A 25,575-nucleotide genomic window follows, 5' to 3' on the forward strand; every position below is an offset into this window, starting at 1 on the left:
CGAAGCCAGCTGAGATAGGCTCCAGCACCCCCGCAACCTTTTTGAGGAGTAAGCGTTCTAGAAAATGGATGGATGGGTGAATTATTTTTCATGTACAATTAATACCTTTAAAAACCTTTTTTTCCTCTTGCTGTCGACTGATGATGACATCACCTGTGCTGAGGAAGTAGGTAGCGACCAATCATGACTCACCTGTTTTCTGGGGTTGGTCAGCAAACTGAAGCCATGATTGGTTGTTAGCTACTTCCTCAGCACAGGTGATGTCATCATCAGTCAACAGCAAGTAGAAAAAAATCTTTTTAAAGGTATTAATTATACATGGAAAAATAATGAAGTTACCACATAAATTATAGACAAAATATTAACTTATTACTGCTGAAAATGGCTCAATAAGTCAAGTATCCCTTTTATACAGCTCTATCAAGGCAAATCCATTTAAAAAACAAAACAAAAACGTGTGTACGGTGTCAGATGTTGTCAGGCCAAGTTCAGTCTTGATCTAATTCAGATTTTGCATTTAGTAGCAATTTAGATTCCAATAAAAGAGGTGGTGTTTTCATACTACCACTTTTTCCATGTCATCTATACATTGAAGAATTAAAGTGAACACTTTCCCTGATCAATACATTATGTTAAGTGCTAATGATTTAAGAAATTTAATAGATCTTGGTGTTTTTTATTGTTTTTTTTTTGTTTTTTTTTATTACTCTGTTACCAGGGGCAGCTAACAGTGTCACAAAGTACTTCCTGCAGTCTCAGGCGGCTGAAGAACGAGCAAATGCATCCACCACTGGCCCCGACAGCCCTGTGGAGAAATCTGCAAACCTACGGAAACTCACAGAGGATAAGATGGACCTAAGCAGAGATGAGTTCCTCAGGAGACACAATGAGCATGCACAGAGGTTGGACGATCTGGCGGGTCAAATCCAGACTTTGGACCTGACAGAACTCAGCCACAAGGTACAAATACGGTCGTCTTGAACAAATATTTGTGAGAATTTATAAAACAAGTACAGCATAGCAGATATTTTTCTATGCATGGCTAGACTGTGGGACTTTTAAATCAGCTAATGGGGCTATAACAAAAATATGACATTGGAGAACTCAGTGAGACCCTAGGGAGCTGGTTTTCGAACTGTCTGGAACGCCTGAGAGGCCCTCAATTTATTTCCCATTCATCTTTAGGCGGTGATCAGTTATCAGCTATGCCCCTCTCACCGCCTCACGGCCTCCTAATGCCTTTCCAGATCTTTGCTCTTGAGATCATTAAAGTCCCCCAACAGAGAGACTGTTTAGTGCCGAACAAAAAACAGTTACAACCTCTCCTACAAACCACCTGGCCAGAGAGACAGTTATGCCAGCTTGGCGACCTTCTCATTAAACCTGGCGACTTTCTTTTGTCAAAAGCGACCATAGACAAATCTAGCGACTTTTTCCAGGTGTTCTGGAGACTCTGTATCTACCAACCTTTTGAATAAATTTGATATTCTAGCATTTAACAATATTCTTCAGGATTTTATTTGTGAAATCATTCCATTAATAGGTTTTATTACATTTTCAATTGAGTTAAGTGCACATTTTATTACATTTTCAGGAAATGATTACATTAGATGGCAGGTGCTACACTCGCCAGGGACGTAAACACCCAATCACTGAGATACTCAAACTCCTTTAACACCTTTAGGTGAAGGTGAAGCATCTCCAGCTTGTCCAAAATGCTGCTGCTCTTCTCTTTACTGGTGCCCGTAAGAGGGAGCCCCTATCCTGGCCTCCCTTCACTGGCTGCCCGTGAAATTTAGACTCCACTTTAAGATTCATCTATTTATTTTCAAATCTCTCAATGGCCTGGCCCCACCTTATCTGGCCGAGCTCTTGCACCCCTACACACCTGCCCGGTGCCTCAGGTCAGCAGACCAGACTCAAGTGGAGGTACCGAGGGCTAAGCGGAGGCTTAGAGGAGATCGATCCTTTGCTGTTGCCGGTCCCTCCCTTTGGAATGACCTACCACTAAATATTGGGCAACCCCCCTCTTTATCCTCTTTTAAATCACGTCTTAAAACACATTTGTATTCTTTAGCTTTTGGCGCACCATGTGATTTGTTTTTGGTGTTTTGTGGTGTGTATGAATTTGATGTTTTGTCTATTTATTTATTTATTTATTCATTCGCCGACTTCGTATTAATTTACTGATGTAAAATGTATTTACTTGTAAAAAAAAACAACTTGTATACGCACTTCAAAATGTTTGCTTCGTTCTTGTTTTGTTACCTTATTCTTTACTACACAACCGAAATTAATGTTTATGTACATCTCTTTGTATACAGCAACGCCTGTTCTTAAAGCACTTTATAAATAAAGTTGAGTTGAGTTGAGTTGAAGGTTCAAGAAGGGGTTCGTTTTTCTTTAACTGTAACTATTTCCATGTTTTGTGTTTCCACAGACGTGCGGTAACCCAGCAGGTCAGGACTCATGCTCCTCTCCCTGTGGGGGATTAGGATGTGTAAATGCGGAGGGTGGCCCCATCTGTGGAGGGGAAGAATGTGATGGTGTGTTGACAAAGGTTCATTCCAGCTGGCAGAAAGCTGTTGACTCTGAACAGGAAATATTAAATGCCATGGAGGAAGTGGACAAACTCGCCAAGATGGTAAGACTCTCATCTTTGGGGGTTGGATTGTCTTTCAGATCATGGTTTTGGTCTCACCTGCACTCTGTTTAGGTGTCAGAGGCAAAACAAATGGCAGATCAAGCCAAAATGAGCGCTCACGACGTTTTTATGAAGACGAGTAGGACCAAATACAATATTGATCGGAGCAACGAGGAGCTACGGACCCTTATCAGAGAGATTCGAGACTTCCTCACAGGTCAATCTTGCTTTCTTTATTTGTCTTCAGCCAATCACATTTTAAAATACTAACCTAAAAAGTATTTTTGTCATCAAGCTCAATATTCAATTGGACATAAACCCCAGTCAAACTAAACATCCATCCATATACATGTTTGTTTTTCAGAGGATGGGGCAGACTTAGAGAGTATTGAAAAGGTTGCTAACGAGGTGCTGGCCATGCAGATGCCAACCACACGAGAACAGCTTCAGAACCTCACGGGTGAAATTCGAGAAAAAGTGGCAGAGTTGGGCAGTGTGGAGACCATCCTGCAGCAGAGCAATGACGACATTCAGAGAGCTCAAAGTCTACTTGAACAGGCCCGTCAAGCTAGGTGTGTTTACTGTTCTCTCGCATCATGTTCACTGAGTTACTTTGATGGAGCAGCTCTTTCACTGACACATCATCAATATCAATCAATTAAAAGCAATCACAAAGCACACTCTCTGAATGAATGGACACGGGTTGTCATAACGATAATCTGTTCATCCAAAACTGCGACAGTACTTTTTACTTTTCAGCTTTTTGCTTCACATGGTAGTGTGTCCATTTAGTATGACTGTCACTTAAATATGTCAGATGATCACACAGACTTGCTGCCAAGTCTTTGATTGAGAAAATTGATGTTGGGGTAGATTGTTTAAATTAGGGATAGACTAATTATTGGCCTGGCCGATAATTGCCATTTTGACAAATATCAGCATCATCATTTTTGCAAGTCAGAAGGCCGATAAAGCTGCTATATTATCAGTCAATGTGAATATTTGTGTACTTCATGAATTTGGGTTCTTGTCTGGGTTTGTAAAATGTTGCAAAGATGATAACAGACCATTTTTATTTGTCACAAAGTTTGTTTTTTTTGTTGCAAAGTAATTTTTACATGTTTAGACAATTTTTCACTGTCTGTGAACATCTTTGGAAATCTTTTACAAACTCTGTCGAAAACCCAAAATTGGCCAAGTTTGCAAGTGTTCGTCGCTCAGTCAATGTAAAAGTGGGTTTACTTCAGGGAACCTTTTATGTATGTATTTATTTAAAATTTAAAATGTCACTTTATAAGAGATGCTGCCGAAACTGTACTTTTTATTTTTGTTCAGAATTTAAACAAAAATAAGTGAAAGTTTGACATTTTGGTTATGGTTTAATTAAAGTTTTAAACCATAACTATCCATTCTCTCTATGGTTAAATTAAAAGGAAAGAAATACCTTTTGCTCAATGGCATTTCAACAGTTACCTTTTTTATTTTTGACGCTAATATTTTCTGTTTTACTGTAATTTAATATCGGCTACAATATCAGTTATCGGGCTCCTTGACTACTAATAATCGGTATTGGTATCGGCCCTGGAAAAGACATATCGGTCTGTCACTAGTTTAAATTAGGCTGATTATGACATCACTATTTAAAAATAGGCCGCAGTTTGTGCTAACAGGTGACCAGAAATCTGAGTTCAGGGGCATTACTTGTGGAGTACCACAGAGGTCAATATTAGTTTAACATTATTTATATTATATATTAAAGACATGAGTATCAAAATTGTTCAAGTTTGTCTTGTTTGTTGATGATGCCAGTCCCCTAGTTATAATGCCAAGACTAATAATAAAACAAACTCCCTATGTTCAACAGTCAAGAGGCAGGTGATGTGAAGGAATCTGCTGAGGTGGTCAAACAAGCTCTGGAAGAAGCCCAGAGAGCTCAGACGGCCGCCAGCAGCGCCATCCAGCAGGCCACTGATGATATCAAGAACACCAACAAGCTGCTGCTCTCAGTCAGTCCACTGCCTCGAAATATTTTCATCGTTTGTAAGCATTTTCCAATCACCAACATGTGTTATCATTGTTGTGTTCAGGTGAAGTCAGGTACATCAGATGTAGAAGTAAAACTGGACAATGCCACTCGGCGGCTGCAGCAGCTTGATGAGGATGTGACACTGTTGAGGGACCGAACTCGAAATGCTACACTGAGCAGTGAACGGACCATTCAGGATGCAACAAGCATAAGACAAATAGTGAAAGAGGTGAAACGGGTACGTTAAAAACAAAGTTGACCTGATAATGGCTCAGGATTACTGTGTCACAACTCCAAATGGATTGTGTCTGCTCTTTTCTGAACGTCATGTAGGGCATCGACTCTGAAATTAAGGACAAGTTTTCCACTGTAGAGCAACTCATTGAGAAAAAAGGGGGCGGTGTGGCTGATGCAAAGAAGAGGGCGGAGTTATTGCAGCAAGAAGCCAAGGAGCTGCTGTTGCAAGCCAGTGACAAGCTGCAGATTCTCAAAGGTGACGTCACTTCCATTTACTTTACTGTGGTCAAATGTTCACTAGCAGCCGTCTCGTTAAATGGTTCTTTCATTATCGCATTAACATTTATTGCAGTTGCTAGGCAGCAGCAGGACTAAATTGGGTTATATTGGTGATCATCCATCCATTTTCTGAACCGCTTGCACCTCACAAGGGTCGCGGGGGTGCTGGAGCCTATCCCAGCTGGCGATGGGCAGCAGGCGAGGTACACCCTGAACTGGTTGCCAGCCAATCGCAGGGCTAACCTGATCATATAGTAATTAATTATTATTAGGTAATCAATTGTTTCAAGATCAAACATACTGCAATTCCATGACTTTTACTAGCTAATGGTTGATTGATGGAATTACTACTCTTGCAAGGTATCGATCTTACAATCTTACAATTTACTGCTGAAGAAAAGCAACACGATCATAAAATTAACTAAAAATGATTTAATTGGCTTCATTGAAAGTGTATGTGAACCGAAGGAAGCAATACTGTTGTGCAAAATGTTACCTTTGTACATTCATTCTCACTGAATTTAGCTGGTTGTGAAGTCTTTTACACTTGTGCCAGCATTTGTCATCCTTGCTTTTTTATTTCGAAAAGGGAATACAATTGCCGCCATCTTCCTGTCGCTCAGGATTGCGGACATAGACACATCACCAACAAACTTTATATGCCATCTAATCAAAGCAGATATCGCAACGATTTTTAATGCTGGGTGATGATCTGTTTCAGCAGACATTTAAAGCCCCAGTGTGTAGCTCACGACCGCCATCTATCGGTCAAACAAGATAATGCAATGATTTTAAGCACACGAACTACGGCGTCCCAGAGAGACCCTACTTCAACAGCCTACCACCAATTTCACCGGAACAGAACGCAAACAACTTCTGGTATCCCTCGAGTGATGACGTAAGTGAATTGCATTTGTTAGACATACTGTACAGATCCCTAATATTTGTGATTTAGTCATTTAATTTCAGAATTAATATTTTTGTCGGCATTGTTAGGAAATACTGTACGTCAGCTAATGATAATGGCTATCTATGTTCATATTTGTTAGTTCAACTAAACTATGCAACAGAGAACACACAGTTATGTTATATGTTTTATAGACATGTGGACCATCTCAAAGAGGGCGAGGAGGGGGCGAGAGAGACGACGAGGAAGAGAACGCGGAAGTGAACGCGGTGTCTCGTAACGTACAATTATGTCATCATGGAAAAATAATTCCATTCGAGCATGCATGTGAATGGCTCAAAACATACCTTTGCTTGGAATATGTGGTATTTAGATTACATCGTTTGCTGATATGTTTAGTATATCGTACAAAAATAATGGTGTTAACTGAACTACACATCTGCAACTCAGACTCGTAATTCCCCCCGTGTCTTGTTGCTACTAACCACTCAGAAAAGTGCTGCTTCCAAAAACATTTGAAACCCTTTACTCAGATATCGATTTGTCACCATGTTGAACAATTTTACCTAATAAATATCACTAAGCAACTTAATTAGTTTTGATTGAAGATACAACAGCTTCCTTGTACTTCGATGTGCAGGAATTTACATGGCTTTCACAAATAGTCTTGCTCATATAATAATGTACTTCATTGGCTCAGTGACTTTCAGTTCATTGTTTGGTACCTCATCTGACATACAATTGTTACCTTCTTGCAGAGACTCGTACAGGAAATGACCATGGAGGAACATGAAGATATCCAAGTCCAGCTGATAGACTGACACCAAGAAATACTTTTTGACACATTGCTGACACATCAGCACCACCATGATTTCCTGTACCTGGATCCCAGACTGCAGCACCTTGGTGACTTGTGGCAAATAAGTGACACTTTCCCAGATCCTCGAGGACAATACAAAGGTTTTTTACCTGGCATATAATTAGTCCATGTCTGACACTTGTTGTTGTAGTTTGTATAACTTGTATATTGTTGTTGTGTGTTAATTTGTACATTTTGAATAACTAAAAAATACTATTTCCTTTGGCGTCAACATGCAGTGTTCATTCGACACCTAACCTAACACTATTTTACATGACCAGAAATGTAAAACATCAAAAGCCTGGAGAATTATTATAAATGCTTGCAATGACAAGGAATTCTTCATTGGCCAATGAATGTAAGGTACAGTACATGAAAATGAATAAATAAAATAAAGTAAAATAAAAGTCTACATGAAATGAACGTATTAACTAAAAAATAAATAAAAAAAATGCTGTTAGAATATAATGAGCTACATGAATTGCAGTTGTTCCAGAAATTTACCAATACGCTGTGCATTTCAAAATATGGAAAATAGACATACAGGTTTGGGCCAAAGGTAGTGTTACAGAGCAAGTATGTGTTGTAGACAGCTAAAATATCTGATTACCTCAATACCATGATGTTTTTTGTGTGTGTGTGTGTGTGTGTGTGTGTGCTGACATTGTCCCCCATTAACATTGCAACATTCCTCAAACTCTCCCGAACACATAGTATGATCTGTAACACTACTTTTCGCCTACTCTATGATGTTATTGGGGCAAAATTAAGGAAGGCTTGTCCATTGATTGTGTGAACAGACTGCAGTAAAAATGAAGTCACTTCAATGTTTGCTGGTTTTATTAATTTTTGACATGCTCCTTGACTGCACAAGTACATGTTATGGAGTGAGGGCATGTTCCCACCAACGATGATATCATATTCTTCAAAGGCTTGCTGAGGAAAGTGAGGGAGGAGTCACTCCATGGCTTCAGACACCTGGTCAGTAGGTCCTGTGTAAAACAAGTGGTGCTTGTACATGTGACCATTCCGTATTGCTTCACACAAAAAGTTCATGTAGTGTGTAATACCGTCCATATGTAAATGACATACCAAGACGTCGGCTGACTTCAGTTTGTTGCAGCTCAGATATGGTAGGTGGAGATACTGGTGGTACAACACCGAAGCCTTCTGGGGTCCTCCATTCAAGTGTCCTCATTCGGGGCATTCCAATATGGCTGCTGACTCTCCCCTTGATATTTTTTTTTCTTGCAGGTCGGTGATGTATTTAAACGGTGCATGAATGCTTGTATACATCAGAATATGGTTCTGGAAGCCCTCAAGTTTGGCTGTTGATCTAGTGTGACACAAACAAAAACAAAATTATAAAATAAAATAAAATAATTGATGATACTACTATATGTCACCAACTTTCCAACAAAGCCCCCAAAATAGAGGTAAGATCTTTAGTTTTTGGGCCCAAAACATTGTATTAGCTAGATAAAAGTAACTTGACTGCATAGAATATGCAAAGGCTGCTTGCTTGCTTGTCGAGTTTCCGTGGAAAACGTAGCAGCCTGTAAATTCTTGTGCACCCAATTACACAATGGACCAGTACACACTTGAGTGAGAGAGTTCAGACTCTAGCAGTGCTTACGGTACAGCCAGCATTTAAGTCCAGAAAGTTATTCCCTGCCGAAAATTAATTTCGAGAACACTATTTTCACCAACCACAACGAAAATAATTTTCAACTCCTCCACTAATACAGTATGCTTTAGATTCTCCATTGAAGTTATGGGCAAATATACCTCCGAAATCACAGTTACATTACATTACACAATAACTTGCGCATTTACTCTAAATATAACGTGCCAGCGGGAATCTTTTTTTTTTTTTTTTCAAAGCAAGTAGCTTCATAACGAAATCGTTCGAGTGGTGCGGAGTTGCTAATCAACAGATACAGTGATCGTAAAACAAAGGTACGAACATCGTATTAATTAGTACGATGTATACTTTTTCTCTCGCTCTCAAAACGTAAACACAAATGTACTCTTACTTACCGGTCAAGTAGAAAGCAGTCGAAGGCACCGGCACGTCCCAAACCTAGTCTGTTCCTCATTTCTCTCCATCTGGCAAATGCGGCTACAATATAAACTCTTGTTTTGTCGCGCTGAAATAAAATAAATTCCCAAAGCAATTGATAGCTTGATAATGCTCTCTTCGGGGACCGGAAACTCTTCTTCTTCGTGTACATGCGGTCGCCATACAAACCGGAAGTGCGTCTGCAAAGGCGTTCCAAAAACGCGTTAAGAAATGGAGCGCTGAAATTTGTCGTTGACGGCACCCGTAGCAGAAAGATGGCGGCGAAACATGGCGGACACTAGAAGCCGCGGCCCGGACATGTAAGATAATTTGCGATTTCTAGACTAACCGTTATATTTAAAAAAAAAGTACGTTTATGAGATACAACATATCTTTTTACATACTACTAACACAAACAATTATTGTTTTTTTTCGAATGATTTATTGTTTCACCACTAGATGCCACTGTATAATACTGAGTGTACCTTTAATTAATATGCCACAGTTGAAAACTGAATTTTGAAATTGCATTTTCAAATGCAATTCAAAATCGGAACAAAGTTTATGCTCTAACTAATCAAAGCGTTGTTTGTTTTGATTGAGTCATTTTTATTTTTGTCAAAAATAACGTTTTGCGGAAATGAACTGTGTGCAACTATGATAGGGGAAGTGATGATCACATTAAGTCCTGATTGATAACAGATTCAAATGTGGCAAGCACATTGAAAACATTGGGAGAAGAAACTCAACAAAAAGTGGTCCAAACAAATAGCATGACTGATGAGTAGGGAAAAAAAGTTAAAACTACCAGAAAGGAACGGTGAACACTACAGTGCTGAAAATAACAACGCCCTTTACAGAAAGAAGGCAGTGAATGTGCCTTACAACGAGAGGGAAGTTGAGCAAGGAGGGTTGCCAAAACAACACCAAAACCAAACAGATCTGGAAAACGGAAACTGATCAAAACCTGGAGCGAGAGTGGCTGCAGAACAGCAAAGATCAACGACAAAAGAACAATCTGGTGACTTCCTTATACGGGCACAACGCTTAAACTGCAAGCTGATTGCAAATCGCTGCCATGGTTGCCTCGTATGGAGAGAAATTTGTGTCTTTATTTTCAATAAAACAAAAAAGGAATTTGCAATCAAAAAAAAATTTCAATCAAACAAAAAGGGGATTTGCAATCAAAAAAAAAATTCAATCAAACAAAAAGGGGATTTGCAACCTCAAATAAATTTTAATCAAACAAAAAAGGGGTTTCATATAAAATAAAAATTTGCAAACAAAAAAAAACATTTCAAACATGGATTTGTATTTTAATAAAATCTTTTGCAAGCATTTTTTTCGTTTTGTTTGCGAATCTGATTTTTGGTTGCGAATCTGTTTTTTGGTTGCGAATCTGTTTTTTGGTTGCGGATCTGTTTTTTGATTGAAACCTGTTTTTTGGTTGCGAATCTTTTTCTGTGTTGTGTGGGCGGGGTCCTCCGTTCAACCGATGATAGAAGCCTTGTCATTGGTCAGCTTGGAAGCCGCTGCGACAACTTTCATTGGTCAGATAGGAATGGGGGTGTGACAATGTTCGTCTGACTATTTCCTGGTTCATTTTGTCCAGTCGCCGCCAGCATCGAGGTAAATATGACACCCCCCCCCACTTCTAGTTTTCCGTTTTGTTTATCTGACATTTATCTAAAAGCAACCCTTGATCTATCGTTTATCCGGTGATTTGTTCTAACCATTACAATTAACGTAATCACTCACTCAGCATTGCTTAGCCATGTTAGCTAGCTAGGTAACTGATGGTCCGATACATGAGTCAGTCATGAAGCTATGTTGTTGGCAGTCAAAACACAAATATACGGCTAATTTGGGATAGCTGTTAGGATGAAGTTGTTTTTTTTTTTTTTATACTCATAAAGAAACCTTTGCATTTGTTTCACATACAGGCAGGGCTGGGAATCGAATTTATTTACACTAGCTGCTTCCCCTAAATCTTGGATGTTTGAAGTAGAGATTAAATTCGTGATAATTCTGTGATTATTATTTATTGGTCCTGGTTGTTTACTGTACGAGTCAGGTTGAAAAAGAGGGGGAACTCATGCACCGTCAAAGCGGTGACACTGCTACTACTCGGATCCAGGCCACGTAACCGTTTGATTTTGGTTAGTCTAGTCATGAATCGTGATGTTTTGTTGGTACGAGAAACGGCCCAAATAAACGGCCTGCTGAGATAGCTGTTATTATGCTTATTCATGATTATTTTATTACATTACATCATTACATTAATAAAATGCTAATTATTAATCACTTATGAGAAGTTCTGGTCATTGAAATAAGTATAGCCTCTGCTACATTTATTATGTCTTGGGTGTTTGAAATACAGAGGAAGTGACAGATTACGTAATATAAATACATTTAGTTCCTGTGATTGTTTCATTGTAGTTTTCCTGTTTCAATAATGTTCAAAACATGTGTCAAACATAACTTTGTCAGAATTTTTTTTTTTACATGTTTGGTACTTAATTCAAGCACACTTTTCTTTACTTTTTAGATGCAGAAGATGAAGTTGGTGGTTGGTCACCTCTCTTCATGAGGTGATGCTGTGGATAACTGAGCAGGGCCACAAGCACCTGCTTATGTCAGACAGAGAGCAATTTAAAATATCAATAAACTTTGACCACAATTGTGAGGTACAAATGCCAGGTCACACATTATGTTACCCCCTGCACAAACACCATTACATTTCCAACTGCTCATATGAGTGATTACCATTCCTTTAAATCACATCTACTGACTGCTATCACCTTTGATGCCAGATTTGACACAGTGTAATTGAAAGGGCAAAAAGAAAAAATTCACATCCATTTCATTTTTTTTGAGTAATTACAGGCTGTTCCTACCAAAATGTTTGTTTTAAGTTTAACAGTTCATTTTCTGAGCTTTCTTGATTTCTTGTTGGCAGGCCAATCATTTCTTGAGAAAAATGTCTGTATAAAATCTATAAAATGCTGAATAATTGACTGGTTGTTAGTTCATATGCATGTTTTTTTTTATGAAATAAAAGTCAAACTGTTTTACACAGGAATTTATTTTCATTTTTTACATAAATTTAAATGACCCTTTGGGCCGCAAGACACTAGCACTAGAAGCAACATTGAGAGTCTGCAAATAAATGACGCGACCAAAACTCAAGGACTCCTTGTTTGGATTGATTTGCAGTAAAGCAACACGTCTTTCCTCAGGTAAACGACAGTGGATGTCAGGTATAACGATCCCGTGTTCACCGTGATGGTCCAACGGTAGTGTCTCTTCAGCTTGCTGGATCTGTAATATCAAATACATTTATGAAAGCTACAGTAACTCCAAGAACTTTTACTCATATAAAGTTTTTTCCTCTGGTTATGTACGCTTTTACCAGCAATAAAACTGCCCTGGCCTGCTCCTCTTACAGTAAACATGCATCTCGCTATGTTTACATTTTCTACCCCTTGGTCTGCTCGCACTCTCAAAGAAAAAATCTAGTCAGTGTAATTGCAAAAGTACACCTACAACTCAGATTCCCCTTCTGTTTCAATCTGGTTCAAACAGGTTTCAATCAAAAAACAGATCCGCAACCAAAAAACAGATTCGCAACCAAAAAACAGATTCAAAATGAAAAAAATACTTGCAAAAGATTTTATTAAAATACAAATCCATGTTTGAAATGTTTTTTTTTGTTTGCAAATTTTTATTTTATATGAAAACCCTTTTTTGTTTGATTAAAATTTATTTGAGGTTGCAAATCCCCTTTTTGTTTGATTGAATTTTTTTTTTGATTGCAAATCCCCTTTTTGTTTGATTGAAATTTTTTTTTGATTGCAAATTCCTTTTTTGTTTGATTGAAAATAAAGACACAAATTTCTCTCCATAGCCTCGTTGCTTGAACGTGCCATGGCGATAAACAACATTCAAACCACTACAAAAACTTGTTCCAGGATCACATAACGTCTGCTGACCGGGTGAAAATAGTTGTGCTTAGGGTTGCCAACTTTCTCATCCTGAAATAAGGGACAGGTGCACGGCGCGGTGTCATGGTGGTGTGAGCATGATGTGTGAAATCAGTGTATATCCTGATTAGATTCGAAATGCACAAAGTTTGTACATTCCCTTTAATCCTTACTGCAGACCATCATTATGTAACCTCATATAAAACCTCAAAGAAACCACAATTTGTCTCATTCCTTAAAAAAAAAAAAAAGACAGGTGCAAAAAAATAAAAAATGCAAAAGAAGAGTGTGACTCACCAAATGTACTTTTTCCATGGATACTTGTTGTAACAGCACAGTCTTTTCTTTCTTACAAGTTTATCCATTCTCTCTTGCTAACCGACCGGACAACACTACACATTATTATTATTATTATTATTATTTTCTAGCCACTTGTGCAGTATAAGCCGCTACAAAAAATGCACGTGACGATGCCTGAGGCCTGTGATTGGCTGACAGGTGCTTAGTGACATTGCCGTTTTAGCTGATCTAGGACCTGTAGAGTGTGGTTTGCTGTGTTAAGCGCTGATTGTGAAACTTGCCAGCAAGCTAAATTAGGCAGTATTTGTTAATGAATAGTACGAGAATACATCTTGTATTTCTCCCGCTGATACATTCGCAACCAACGTATTAAGATCGGCGTTTAGACTGGGTGTAGGCGACATGAAGCTGTGACGAAACCAGGAAGTGCCTCTCTCTCTCTCTCTCTCTCTCTCTCTCTCTCTCTCTCTCTCTCTCTCTCTCTCTCTCTCTCTCTCTCTCTCTCTCTCTCTCTCTCTCTCTCTCTCTCTCTCTCACACCTTGCAAGATCTCCACATAACGTCACACCCAGCAACTCATTTTATTGCCTACCAGCAACTTCCTTGTCACTCGTCAGCCTACGGGAGCAGCCGTGGTCCAAAAATGGCAAAGATGCCGTTTGCTGCATTTCATGTAAGAATTGAGAATTATTTTACGGGACTTTTGAGGTCCCGTACGGGACATAACAACTTAGCCCAAAACGAGACAATTTGCAACCCTAGTTGTGGTCAAGCAGCTGATGATACCAGTTAATACAGGGCAGGCTATAACTCCTAAGAAGTGGGAAAACTATTAATCGGAAAATATGATGCTAAGGGGACATAGGGGGTAAATACCAGACCAGCATTTTAATAATGCTGCCCAACAAGGAGTAATAATATGCTTTCCTATTGTTTTTTTCCATTTGTGAAACAGTAAATATGAAAATCATGAAAAACAAGAATTACATATTGGTATTTAAAAAATGCATGCAAAAAATAACGTTTCAAAAACTTCATAACAGAAAAATAAAAGTAGATTCTGCTAATTAGCAGTGCTGTTAATTTAGCATTTAACTTTATTTAACTTTTCTTGGATGGTGGTACTGTAAATGATGATGAGCAGACTTGAAGCTGCTGGAGACAGTCCCATTTTCACTGAAACCAGAAATACACAAACACTAAAAGTATGGGGAGAGATTTGTCTAAAAAATATTCAGACAAATAAATTCATAATTTTTACGTGTTTTTGAAATCCACAAATACATCCGTGATTTTCATGTTTTTCAGATCCACAAACATTTTCTTGATTTTCACGTGTTTTTGAGATCCACAAACATTTTCTTGATTTTCACGTGTTTTTCAGATGCACAAATATATCCGCGATTTTCACATGCCTTTTTAAATTTCGCGTGTGCATTTTCCATTACTTTTGCTTGCGAATTGTCGAAAGTGTGTTTGTGGATTGTCGCGCACGAGAATTTATTTTTGAGACAAACATCACGCTGCTTTTGAGATTTTCACACACACAAGTCCTCAGATATTCACGCCTCTCAGGCCCGTTCCTCCTCCGTCCACGGGGAGGCAGTGTTGCTGTCTCAATTGCTGCTACTTTGGATGTTACAAATGAACCGGATGGCGGTGTGGATGGTTGGTGGGTGGCCAAATAAGGCTGCGATGTCAGCAGGAAAAGGTCGCTTGCACATGTCGTCACTTCCGCCTCGGATTTGTCGTAGTCGCCATGCTGGGTGGCCTCCATTTACGTAGTGATTCGGTCTAACACGTATCTATCACGTTTGTTGTCTGCGTTTAAAATGGTACATTGTTGCTGCATCGTTGGCTGTTCGAACAAAGCCCAGGGGGAAAATGGTCGGCCTTTCTTCCGAATTCCGAAAATAATTAGGAACCAGGGCCTGGAGACAGAGGAGTGCGGACTCCGGAGGGAAGTCGTTACTTTGGGCTCGTGTGTGCAGCCATCACTTTGTGAGCGGTAAGCTTGTTTACCTTTATTTAATGCATGAGGATTAATAACGTTTCCCGCCCATATATGGGCAAGTTGCTTATGTTTTGGATTCATGAGCAAGCAAGTTCGGTAGTACAAGCTGGCTAGCGGACGTTAGCCGAAAGCTAACATCGAACATTTTCACCCAAGTAGTGCCAGTGCAAAGTGTTTACTGCTGAAATTGGATTGATTAGTCTTGGGCTCTTAATGCCGATAACATGTTTTTTGGTGGCAAAATGTAAACTTGGAAAAAAAGAGACAGAAGGGGGTGATGCAAGAAAACAGACCCCCGGTAGCCTACACATCATGCTAGAGAACTTATTCACGGCCACCCTACTGCGGCAAAATAACCAGTCTTTCCATATTTTATTTGTTTATATATTTGTTTATTTTAATAGGTCGCCCTGCACCCGTTTTTCTGTCCAATCATCCCGACTGGGCTCCAACATTAAAGTTGGGTCCCAAGTTACAACATCTATGTCTCAGATATGAACGTGCACAGGAGAGACAAGCAAAGAAAAGACGACTCGAAGTGGCAGAGAGTTTGTTGCAGTTATGCAGCCAGATGGCTCCAGTAACCTGTACCCTCAAGTACTGCTGACATCATTGACTCTGGTATGCCACTCAGAATTCATTACATGATATATTGTATGCATGAGTGAATGTATGTGTTTATGTTTGTGTGTGTACACGCACCTTATATTTTAGAGACATTTGGAAGTGGTTATGGAAATAAGTATTTGCCTGTAGCAATGTTCATACATTAAAAAATGCAACCAAATGTGTCCATTTCTTTTACACTGACAAAAAAAAGGCTAGTTACAGGAACAGTACTATATTAAACCTATTACTGGTACCATATTTTTTGTGTGTGTTTTTTTTTTTTTACATTTTTATTTCTTTAGGGATCTCATGCCAAACCGACTTGATTGCCAATGACATGATGGAAACGAAGGCGAGCATCAAAGCATTGGAGGAGGACAACATGCGACTGTTTGTTTGGAGCTAATAAAGGCAGCGATTATACAAATTCTATTGTTGGGTTTGTTTACAAAGCTATACATAAGACAAATGACAGGATTTGACTCAATGTGCAATATGGTCCCTCTTAAAGTAATGGCATAAATCTCTATTATTTCTAAAAGCACAAAAAATGAAGTGAATAATGATTAGATGTAGTAATTTCAGGGATAAATTGAACTGTTAATTAATGTATTTATTTTAGCACAGGTGCCTACCATCCTGAGATGACGGTATGATGTAATGTTGATGGGGTACGCAATGACTTTCATTATACTATGTACAGAGGAAAAAGTTGCTCTCTTTTAAATTTGTTTAATGTAAGACAAGTACCAGTACTGTGTTTCAGTTTTCCCAATAATCCTTGTTTCACACTTGTCACAAAACCACTGTCCTTTTGGCAGTCTAGATTGGCACACTTCAAGTGATATCATTTGATTTTACAATCTGCTGCAGCACAAAAAACTACTTTATTCCGCATCTTTGAAGTACATGAGCAAGTGGTAGGTGACAGCGGCTGAGCAGGAACACTGGAAGTCCACTGCTGATCTAGTAAATGCTCTCCCGAGCAGTTCAGGTAAGGAGGGGACTTTGGGAAAAAAAAACTCTGGCTTTTCCAGCTGACCAAAACGAGCGATCTGGGTGGACTCGCTCAATCACACTTTGTCCACACCACAAAGTCGCAGAAGTCCGTCCAGTTAAACTCATCTGTGCCTGAATCTGAAAATATTACAAACATTGTAATGAAAATATGAAACATAGAATTAAATAAGAAACTACAAAAAGTAAAGCCATACATACCTGGTAATAATATTGGTGTTGTCGTGACAAGTGATGGGAATTGTTGCCATCCGGCACCAGACAGAAATTGGGTGTTGTGACAGCCTCCTTAACCGTGAGATCATAAGAAAAGCTGTCAGTATGCTCAGTAGTTACCATGAACACGTTTTATTGTACTGGAAACTGAAACTAAAAATACGTCCTCTGAGAGTGGTTAACCTTAACCATTTAGAATAAGTTGATTAAGTAACATGTAACTAGTGAAAGGGTAGCATTAAATTTAATTAAGCCACGGGGAGGCTGTGCATAGTTACTTTTTATTCTTATACGCTCTGCCATATTTGCCTGTTATAAAATTATTAGAAAAACCACATCAGGTAAACCCAGCTGTGCATGTAAACACAATGATAACAGGAAGCCTGAGAACAAATCAACATTTTTGTGTGCAGAATTACCAACACCATGTGGTTTACTTACGTGCAACAGCAACCGTTTCTTCTGATGCGATGTTAAAGTTTACACTCTGTTTCCACCCGCTTACAAAATAATTGTAAGTCTCCAGGGATTTGTTGGCGTGTTATGGAGCATGTTGTCAACACGAGGTAGTGAAAGATGTCCAGAGACGTCACATTTGGCCAGCAAGCTTTCTCCGTCAAAAAAAAAAAAATCACCCTTGGTCAGGACGTAATTAGGATCAATCCCGCCACACAGAGACACCTTCTGCCTGTATCGTTGTTTTTGATCTTCCGGTAAATCGTGAAAATACTGCGAAAATGACATCAGGTTGATAAGCTCTACCGTGTAACTCGCGAGTGTACCTTGTGAACCGGCGGACACCCAATATGGCGCCCGAAGAAAAAACTCCCATGATGCATTACGATGTGCAAGCGACCTATTGGAAGGAATGCCGTTTTGGCCTGGACTAACGGGAGTGAGTGGATATGCTGATTTAGGTTGCCTAAAGATGTCAAAATGACCTCTGCAAATATGTGCAGTTTCTAAATGACCATTACCTCCTCTGATAGAACGCCTGCCACAGAAAAATAATTCTCGTAGTAGACAATGTAGCAACCCTGTGACACTGATGTATCGGGGAAAATATACAAAAGCGGCATATTCCTAACAATTTAGAGTAAATCTCTCCATTCCCATTTCAGAGCTGGAAAAGTCATTTGAGGACAACCATCGCGCGCTTGAGGTGAAGGCAGAACAGCTGGTGGAGCTGGAGGCCTCGGTTAAGGAAGTGCTGCAGCAAATCAGCCACAAAGTCACAGTTTATAGCACCTGTTTATTCTAAGGTCAAAGGTCAATGCTGGAAAAATGAGCACCCTTTTTACTTCTTGATCTCAATTTTTTTTTTCAATGTTTTTGTTACTACTGAATAGAATTGTTTTACCTTGAGTTAATGTGTCCATTTGCTGTTAATACTGTAGCTACATGAAGCTGATCGATTCTTTGTGCCTTCATAATAGCAAAACTGAACGAGATTGTAATTGTGGTCTCATTGAAATATTGAATGCTAAATCAGTGGACTGCAAGAATTAAGTTCTTCAAATGTGACCATCAAGGTTATTATAGTTAACAGAAACTAATGAAAAATCTAAAATTGTCTTTAAAGGGCCTGTCTGCCGGTTTCACTCAGGAAAATGCACTTTTTAAAATACAGGATTTAAACAAACAACTTCTCAATTTATAGATATGGGCTTTTCATAATGTGTGGAGGTGATTTTTTTCCCCCACAGAAACGGCAAGCTGTTTACAAAACAAACACAAAATAGCAAAATACAGGCTGGGGGTGTGGGGGTTTTAGGACCAAATCACCCCCACACGATATGAAAAATAAATTGAGAAGTAGTTTGTTTGTTTAAATCCTGTATTTAAAAAGTGCATTTTTCTGAGTGAAACCGGCAGACAGGCCCTTTTAATGGGGGAAAAAAATGTTTTTGAAAATGAAAACTGTTTTACATTTATAAAACTATACCACAAATATGTAAATTCTCGTCAATTATACATAAATCATGAGCTTTCGGGTTCATTTCAGTATTACTGTTTGGCAATACAAAATAAGAAAAGTAGTTTACTTTATTAGACAACACTTAGTGACTTTTTTTTTAAATCACACACACTACAAATACTCTCTATATATTTAAAATTCATACTAAAACTAATAAAACCAAAACTGATTTTAACGGAATTTAAAAAAACAAAAAAATTGGAACAAAATAAAAATGACAAATCCAAAACTATTATAACCCTGGTGGCCATCAATATTACTTTTATTTGAAAGTTGTATTTGAAATATAGTCCAATATTATTGTTGCTGATTGTTGCGTCACGCCAATTGTTAATTGATCCTGAAAAAAAGCCTGTAATAAAGGATTTTAACCTGCCAAATGCTGGTCAAGCTGCTTTGCTTTTGGTCTTGTAAAGTGTAGTGACATAAATCACAAGAATATTAGAGGAATACATCTGAGCCTGAGCAGTTGACCACCATTTATTCACAAATGTTTTTATAATTATATTTTTTGTTTGTTTTGCCTTATAAGGTTAAACAAGGAAAACTTTAAACGTTGTGACCTTCACGTTCCTAGGAATTAAATGGGAGTCAAGCTCAAGTAGGCCTTGCAGAGGACGTCCTCCCCCTTGTTTTCTGTCAATCTATAAAGAGTTCCAGCTGTTCCTTCCTGTGTTCTATTTGAGGTATGTATGAGTCAGCTGAAGATACAAAGGGGTCTATTCCCAAAAGGTTTGCGTCGCCTTTGCACCGCGCTAACCGACAAAAATGGAGCAATTAGGGAGCGCCTAATTCACTAAACACGCGCAGATGGGGAAATCCATCACTAAAGCCTAATTTATGCCTCCACGTTTGCTCTCGCGTCGATGAGCGCCGTCGATCACATGATCGACGCGAGCCATGAATTTTAAGTGCTGCGTCGCTCGTGGCCGGCCGACGTGCACACGTCGCCAATCCTTGGACGCACGTTGATGGCGGGGCGTCGCTCGCTTCTGATTGGTCCGTTCGATGGCGTTTTTTCTTTTTTTTCTCTCTCTCTCTCCCCGCCCCCCGCCCAGATAGTTTCCGTGAAGGCAACTGGCGGCGCAAATCGACATCCTGCTCGGAGACCACGGCTTTGCATGTGGATATGTGCCTGGGACAAGAGGCGGAAAACAACAATAAAAAAAAAAAAAAAAACTGTGTTCGCTAAGCGCACGGCTGTTGTGTTTTGGCGAGTTTACGGCCGACACCGGTGCAAATTGGCAATAATTAATTGCCACGGTGATGAACTTACTCTCCCCCCGGCTTTGTTTCGTGTTTCTGAATTAAATTGAACTTCCTGAATCCGTCATAAAATGCAGAAGAATCGCCACTCTGTGGCGGCCCAGCCATAGCGACAGCGGGACTTGGTGTGAAACTCCAGCAGACACCGATGTGTATTGCGCACAAGTCGGAAGGCAAACGCACGAGCGGAGCTCCAACGTGACGCCTCGACGCGAGCCTCTCGCAGAAGCATACTGAGGCCTTAAAGCCTAATTTATGCCTCCACGTTTGCTCTCGCGTCGATGAGCGCCGTCGATCACATGATCGACGCGAGCCATGAATTTTAAGTGCTGCGTCGCTCGTGGCCGGCCGACGTGCACACGTCGCCAATCCTTGGACGCACGTTGATGGCGGGCCGTCGCTCGCTTCTGATTGGTCCGTTCGATGGCGTTTTTTCTTTTTTTTCTCTCTCTCTCTCCCCGCCCCCCGCCCAGATAGTTTCCGTGAAGGCAACTGGCGGCGCAAATCGACTTCCCTGCTCGGAGACCACGGCTGTGCATGTGGATATGTGCCTGGGACGAGAGGCGGAAAACAACAATAACAAAAAAAAAAAAAAAACTGTGTTCGCTAAGCGCACGGCTGTTGTGTTTTGGCGAGTTTACGGCCGACACCGGTGCAAATTGGCAATAATTAATTGCCACGGTGATGAACTTACTCTCCCCCCGGCTTTGTTTCGTGTTTCTGAATTAAATTGAACTTCCTGAATCCGTCATAAAATGCAGAGGAATCGCCACTCTGTGGCGGCCCAGCCATAGCGACAGCGGGACTTGGTGTGAAACTCCAGCAGACACCGATGTGTATTGCGCACAAGTCGGAAGGCAAACGCACGAGCGGAGCTCCAACGTGACGCCTCGACGCGAGCCTCTCGCAGAAGCATACTGAGGCCTACAGAGAGAGAGAGAGAGAGAGAGAGAGAGAGAGAGAGAGAGAGAGAGACACAGAGAGAGAGAGTGAGAGTGAGAGTGAGAGAGTGTAGTAATGGGAACATAATTCACCCACGGGACGTTGGGACGAAGGGGGAGTTCCGGGTGGGAGGAGTTGGTTAGGATGAAAGGATTTTTTTTAATAGGATTTGAGTTTTCTTAAGCTGTAAGCCATAATCAGCCATATTAAAATAATAAAAGGCATGCAATATTTCACAGGGTTTCCGCGGGGTCTTAAAAAGTCTAAAAAAAAATAAATAAAAAAAGTCTAAAATTCAGAAAGTTAAATTTTAGGCCTAAAATGTCTTAAAAAACAGCCATATTTTCATCCTAGGTCTAAAATTTAATTTACCCAAGTCTAAAATTCTTACATCCGCTCCTTACATTCTGAGAAGTGTCTGCTCTGTAGAAAGAAAGAAAAAGAAAGAACAAAAACAAATGTGCGTGTTGCGTTGTTTCTGTTATTTGCGTGCTCAAAGTGAAGGAGACATTTGAAGGGGCGCGTTTGCATTGTAGATCAACGTAGTTCAGGCGGGCGGGAGCTAAGGTACGTGGGGCGGTGCAAATGAGATGTTTTAAGATTAGCGTCTACAAGCAACAAATGTCACTATAAGTTTTGAATATTTAAATGAATCGTATGTTTTGATAGCCACTGATGTTGCAGGCAAAACTCGTGTTCCAATCAAATATTTGCAAATATATCGAGTTGCGTATGCCTAAGGTCATGCTACACCTCCACAAAAAATGGTGCGACCAAATCCTGTGCTGTGCGAGCAACTAAAAATGTTACTCGCACCAGTGCTAGTAGTGGAAAAGTTAGTGTAGAGCCCTGCAAGTTGACATGGTTTTGAGAATCAAATATGTGACCCCACCCCTTTTTTTTTAGGGGTCTTCGGTCGGTCGTGAAGTTGGTCTAAAAATTTTCTCATAGTGGTCTAAAAAGGTCTAAAAAAAAAGGTCTAAAATTTCACTCAGTGATTCCTGCAAGAACCCTGATTTCAGTTGATTTGGAATGAATCCAGATGGCATTTTTGCTTATTTAATTGCATTGCAGAAAATAATGGACTTTATCACAATTTTCTGAGACAGTCCTGTAGCATTCAATAAATAAATAAATAAATACAAATCTCATACTGTGCTTATTTACCAACCAGTTTCAGCACGTAGCCTCACACACACACGCACGCGGGCACACAAAATAACGAATAACGTTTGATACGTTATTTCAGGGTTGTTTAATGTTACTTGAGGTGATTCAGTAAAATAGCTGCATTACCTAACTTTATTATGCGGGACAGACGAGGCTGAAGATAACTCTAACGTTACTTCACCAAGCAAGTGGGGTCATCATACTAACATTATTAGTTTAGATAGGCAACAATGAAAACACGGGAATTCAAATGCACTCACCTTGAATTCTTTGTATAAGTCTGGTTGTCAATGTTTCACTAAGTTGGATGTGTCCCCCTTTCGTCTGGAAACGGTTTCGGCATCTTTTGCATACAGGATTTGAGGATCGATCATTAATCCCTCTTCATCAACTTCAAATCCAAAGTACTTCCATACGCGACTTTTGTCGTTTTTCTTCTCAACTACTTGCAAGGTATCTTCCGCCGCAGTTGAAGCCGACGCAGACGTACGTCCATGTTAGTTGCACGCACTGACCGTCGTTCTGCTTCCTTATTGTCGCAGCGTCAGGGTAGTTGCGTGGGTTGACAGATAAGCACTCTTAACAACCCCCAAACAACTTACATGATGTAAAATTGTGGGAGTGCGTGTGGGATTAAAAAAAAAAAAAAAAAAAAAAACACACCCTCAAAACAACGCAAAAGATCCGGCCAGATGCTGCCTTGGTACCAACGGTACTTCGGGTATTGTAGAAAAGGCAGTACCATCACATTTTCAGAATCTTGGCATCGACTTAGTACCGAAGTATCGGTTCTTTTGACAAGCCTAGTCTGCAGTGATGCAGACTGTATCGGTCCGTTGTGGTGAAGAAGGAGCTGAGCCGAAAGGCGAAGCTCTTGATTTTACCGGTCAAGCTACGTTCCTACCCCCACCTATGGTCACGAGTTGTGGGTCATGATCGAAAGAACAAGATCCTGGATACAAGCAGCCAAAATGAGTTTCCCCCGTAGGCTCTCCTTTATAGATAGGGTGAGAAGCTTGGTCGTCCAGGAGGGACTCAAGGTCAAGCTGCTACTTCTCTACGTTGAGGGGAGCCACTTGAGGTGGCTCAGGAATCTGGTTCAGATGCCTCCTAGACGCCTCCCTGGAGAAGTGTTCCGGGCATGTTCCACCAGTGGGATGCCCCGGGGATGACCCAGGACATGCTGGAGAGACTATATCTCTCTTGTGGTGTGGGAATGCCTTGGGATCCCACCGGAGGAACTAGATGAAGTGGCTGGGGAGAGGGAAGTCTGGGCTTCCCTGCTAAACCTGCTGTCCCCGTGACCCGACCCTGGATAAGTGGTAGATGATGGATGGATGGATGGATGGATGGATGGCATTGTTTGTCGAGGTGATTTAATTGTAACTCTGCTATGTCCAGCAGGTTCAGACACAGCAATGTCCCCACTTACAGGTCTTGGTCACGGAGGAGTGGGGGCTCCAGGCGCACTGGCAGGTCCAGGTAAAGGCAGACTGGGGGCTCAAGGCACACTGGCAGGTCCAGGTCACGGCAGACTGGGGGCTCAAGGCGCACTGGCAGGTCCAGGTCACGGCAGACTCGGGGCTCAAGGCACAGCAGCAGGTCCAGGTCACAGTGTGGTGATGTTTTGAGGCAAACCAGCCAATCCAGGCCCGAGAGGTCACGTCAGAGAGATCTGACCAGGCCCCCGTATGACAGGACAAGGAATTGTGAGTTGTCTAAAGACCATTTCATTAAGAGGACTTTATAATTCACTGTTTTGTACTGATGCACCCCTGATTGTTTTGTATTTTGTTTTTTCTGTTGTTGAATTGAGTGGATTGAGTGGGTCAGATGAAAAGCCATATCATGTCAAATTAGATAACAAATTAATGAACTACACTCAATTCTTAGTTAGAGACCAATTGGTGTCTACATGATTGGAAGCCAAACCCCTATATGGCCTCTGGGTGAAGTTCCTTAAAGTAACCACCAGATGCCGCCAAACCTATACAACTAAGCCGCCCACTCAGCATAGCCCGGACACCCCATATAAGGGCAATGGCCTAACACGAATTTAGTGTAGATAAATGATATCCTGAATTAAGTAATAATACACACACACAATCTATATTCGACAATTGTTAACCTGATTTATGGATCAATGATTACAGCACATTGAGGCCAACTATAAAGTTTTGCTGTCTTTTCTTTTATTTACAAGCGATACTGTCTGTTATCGCTGATAACATTGCTGTAACTGCATTGAAAAGATTACCTGTATGTATTGTTTGTTCTCTCAACAATGACATACAAGATGTGAAACAAGAACTAGAATTAACCTGTTAAGTGTCCCTGAGAGACTTTGGGATTTAACATGTCATGTATATACATGTTATTCACGCTTGCTTAATTAATATATCTATGATGTTATTTATTTTAACGTTTATCATTGTCGAATAGAGCCAAGACCTTTGACATATTTTTATTCAACGTTGTGTACTTATGACTCATTTGTAAAGTATTTATGACTCATCCTTATGACTCATCTGTGGAAAATTACTGAGAATAAGTCTCAACAAGTGCGCATTGATATGCGGAAGGACACTCACTTGAGGAAATCAGTGATATGACCCAAAGTGATAAAAAGTCTTCACCAGCTGGGATCTACGCTCTTTTTTTCCCTGCGATGTGGTCTGGATGGAGTGTGTTTCTGAAGACGGATTCGCTGCTGTTTGGGACTTAGGTTTTTTACGAAGGGTCTTTGACTTTTCGCCGTGAATGGAACTTTCTTCACAGATTGGGTAAAGTACAAAACTTTTATTAATAAGGTGTTTAAGAGGAAGATATGAATGACTAATCGCGTGTAGGGTGGGGGCCATTTAATACACTCCCATATCTTTAAATTATTATTTTTAGCCAAAAACATCTTCTTTTGAATCAGGTCTTGAGCTTTTTTGAGAAATGATCAATCTTAGAAAGCTCTTATAAAAGGTTTAAATATTATTTCTGATCTCCTGTTTTCAATTCTTATTTTAATTTTTATTGATTTAATGTTTTAGTTTTAAAATGTGACTTTTATGATTTA

The 25,575-nt window shown here is 40.1% G+C and overlaps 1 protein-coding gene and 2 long non-coding RNA genes across 3 annotated transcripts in view; all 3 read left to right on the forward strand.

The window, feature by feature from the left end:
• Positions 1-19,510, forward strand: part of lamb1a (laminin, beta 1a) — a 75,977-nt gene extending 56,467 nt beyond the window's left edge. The window contains exons 26-33 of the mRNA XM_077515493.1: positions 719-960; positions 2,441-2,644; positions 2,717-2,861; positions 3,009-3,216; positions 4,509-4,650; positions 4,732-4,908; positions 5,004-5,163; positions 18,274-19,510. Coding sequence (XP_077371619.1) covers positions 719-960; positions 2,441-2,644; positions 2,717-2,861; positions 3,009-3,216; positions 4,509-4,650; positions 4,732-4,908; positions 5,004-5,163; positions 18,274-18,413 — 1,418 coding nt within the window. The 3' untranslated portion in view covers positions 18,414-19,510. The remainder of the gene's footprint in view (positions 1-718; positions 961-2,440; positions 2,645-2,716; positions 2,862-3,008; positions 3,217-4,508; positions 4,651-4,731; positions 4,909-5,003; positions 5,164-18,273) is intronic.
• On the forward strand, positions 5,198-7,638 carry LOC144015471 (uncharacterized). Its single transcript, XR_013282719.1, has 2 exons — positions 5,198-6,084; positions 6,288-7,638. It is a non-coding gene; the product is annotated as an uncharacterized LOC144015471 (long non-coding RNA).
• Positions 15,400-16,346, forward strand: LOC144015470 (uncharacterized). Its single transcript, XR_013282718.1, has 2 exons — positions 15,400-15,931; positions 16,222-16,346. It is a non-coding gene; the product is annotated as an uncharacterized LOC144015470 (long non-coding RNA).
• Positions 19,511-25,575: the final 6,065 nt, after the last annotated feature.

Source organism: Festucalex cinctus, chromosome 3 (assembly GCF_051991245.1).
Source record: "Festucalex cinctus isolate MCC-2025b chromosome 3, RoL_Fcin_1.0, whole genome shotgun sequence".
Lineage (NCBI taxonomy): Eukaryota > Metazoa > Chordata > Actinopteri > Syngnathiformes > Syngnathidae > Festucalex > Festucalex cinctus.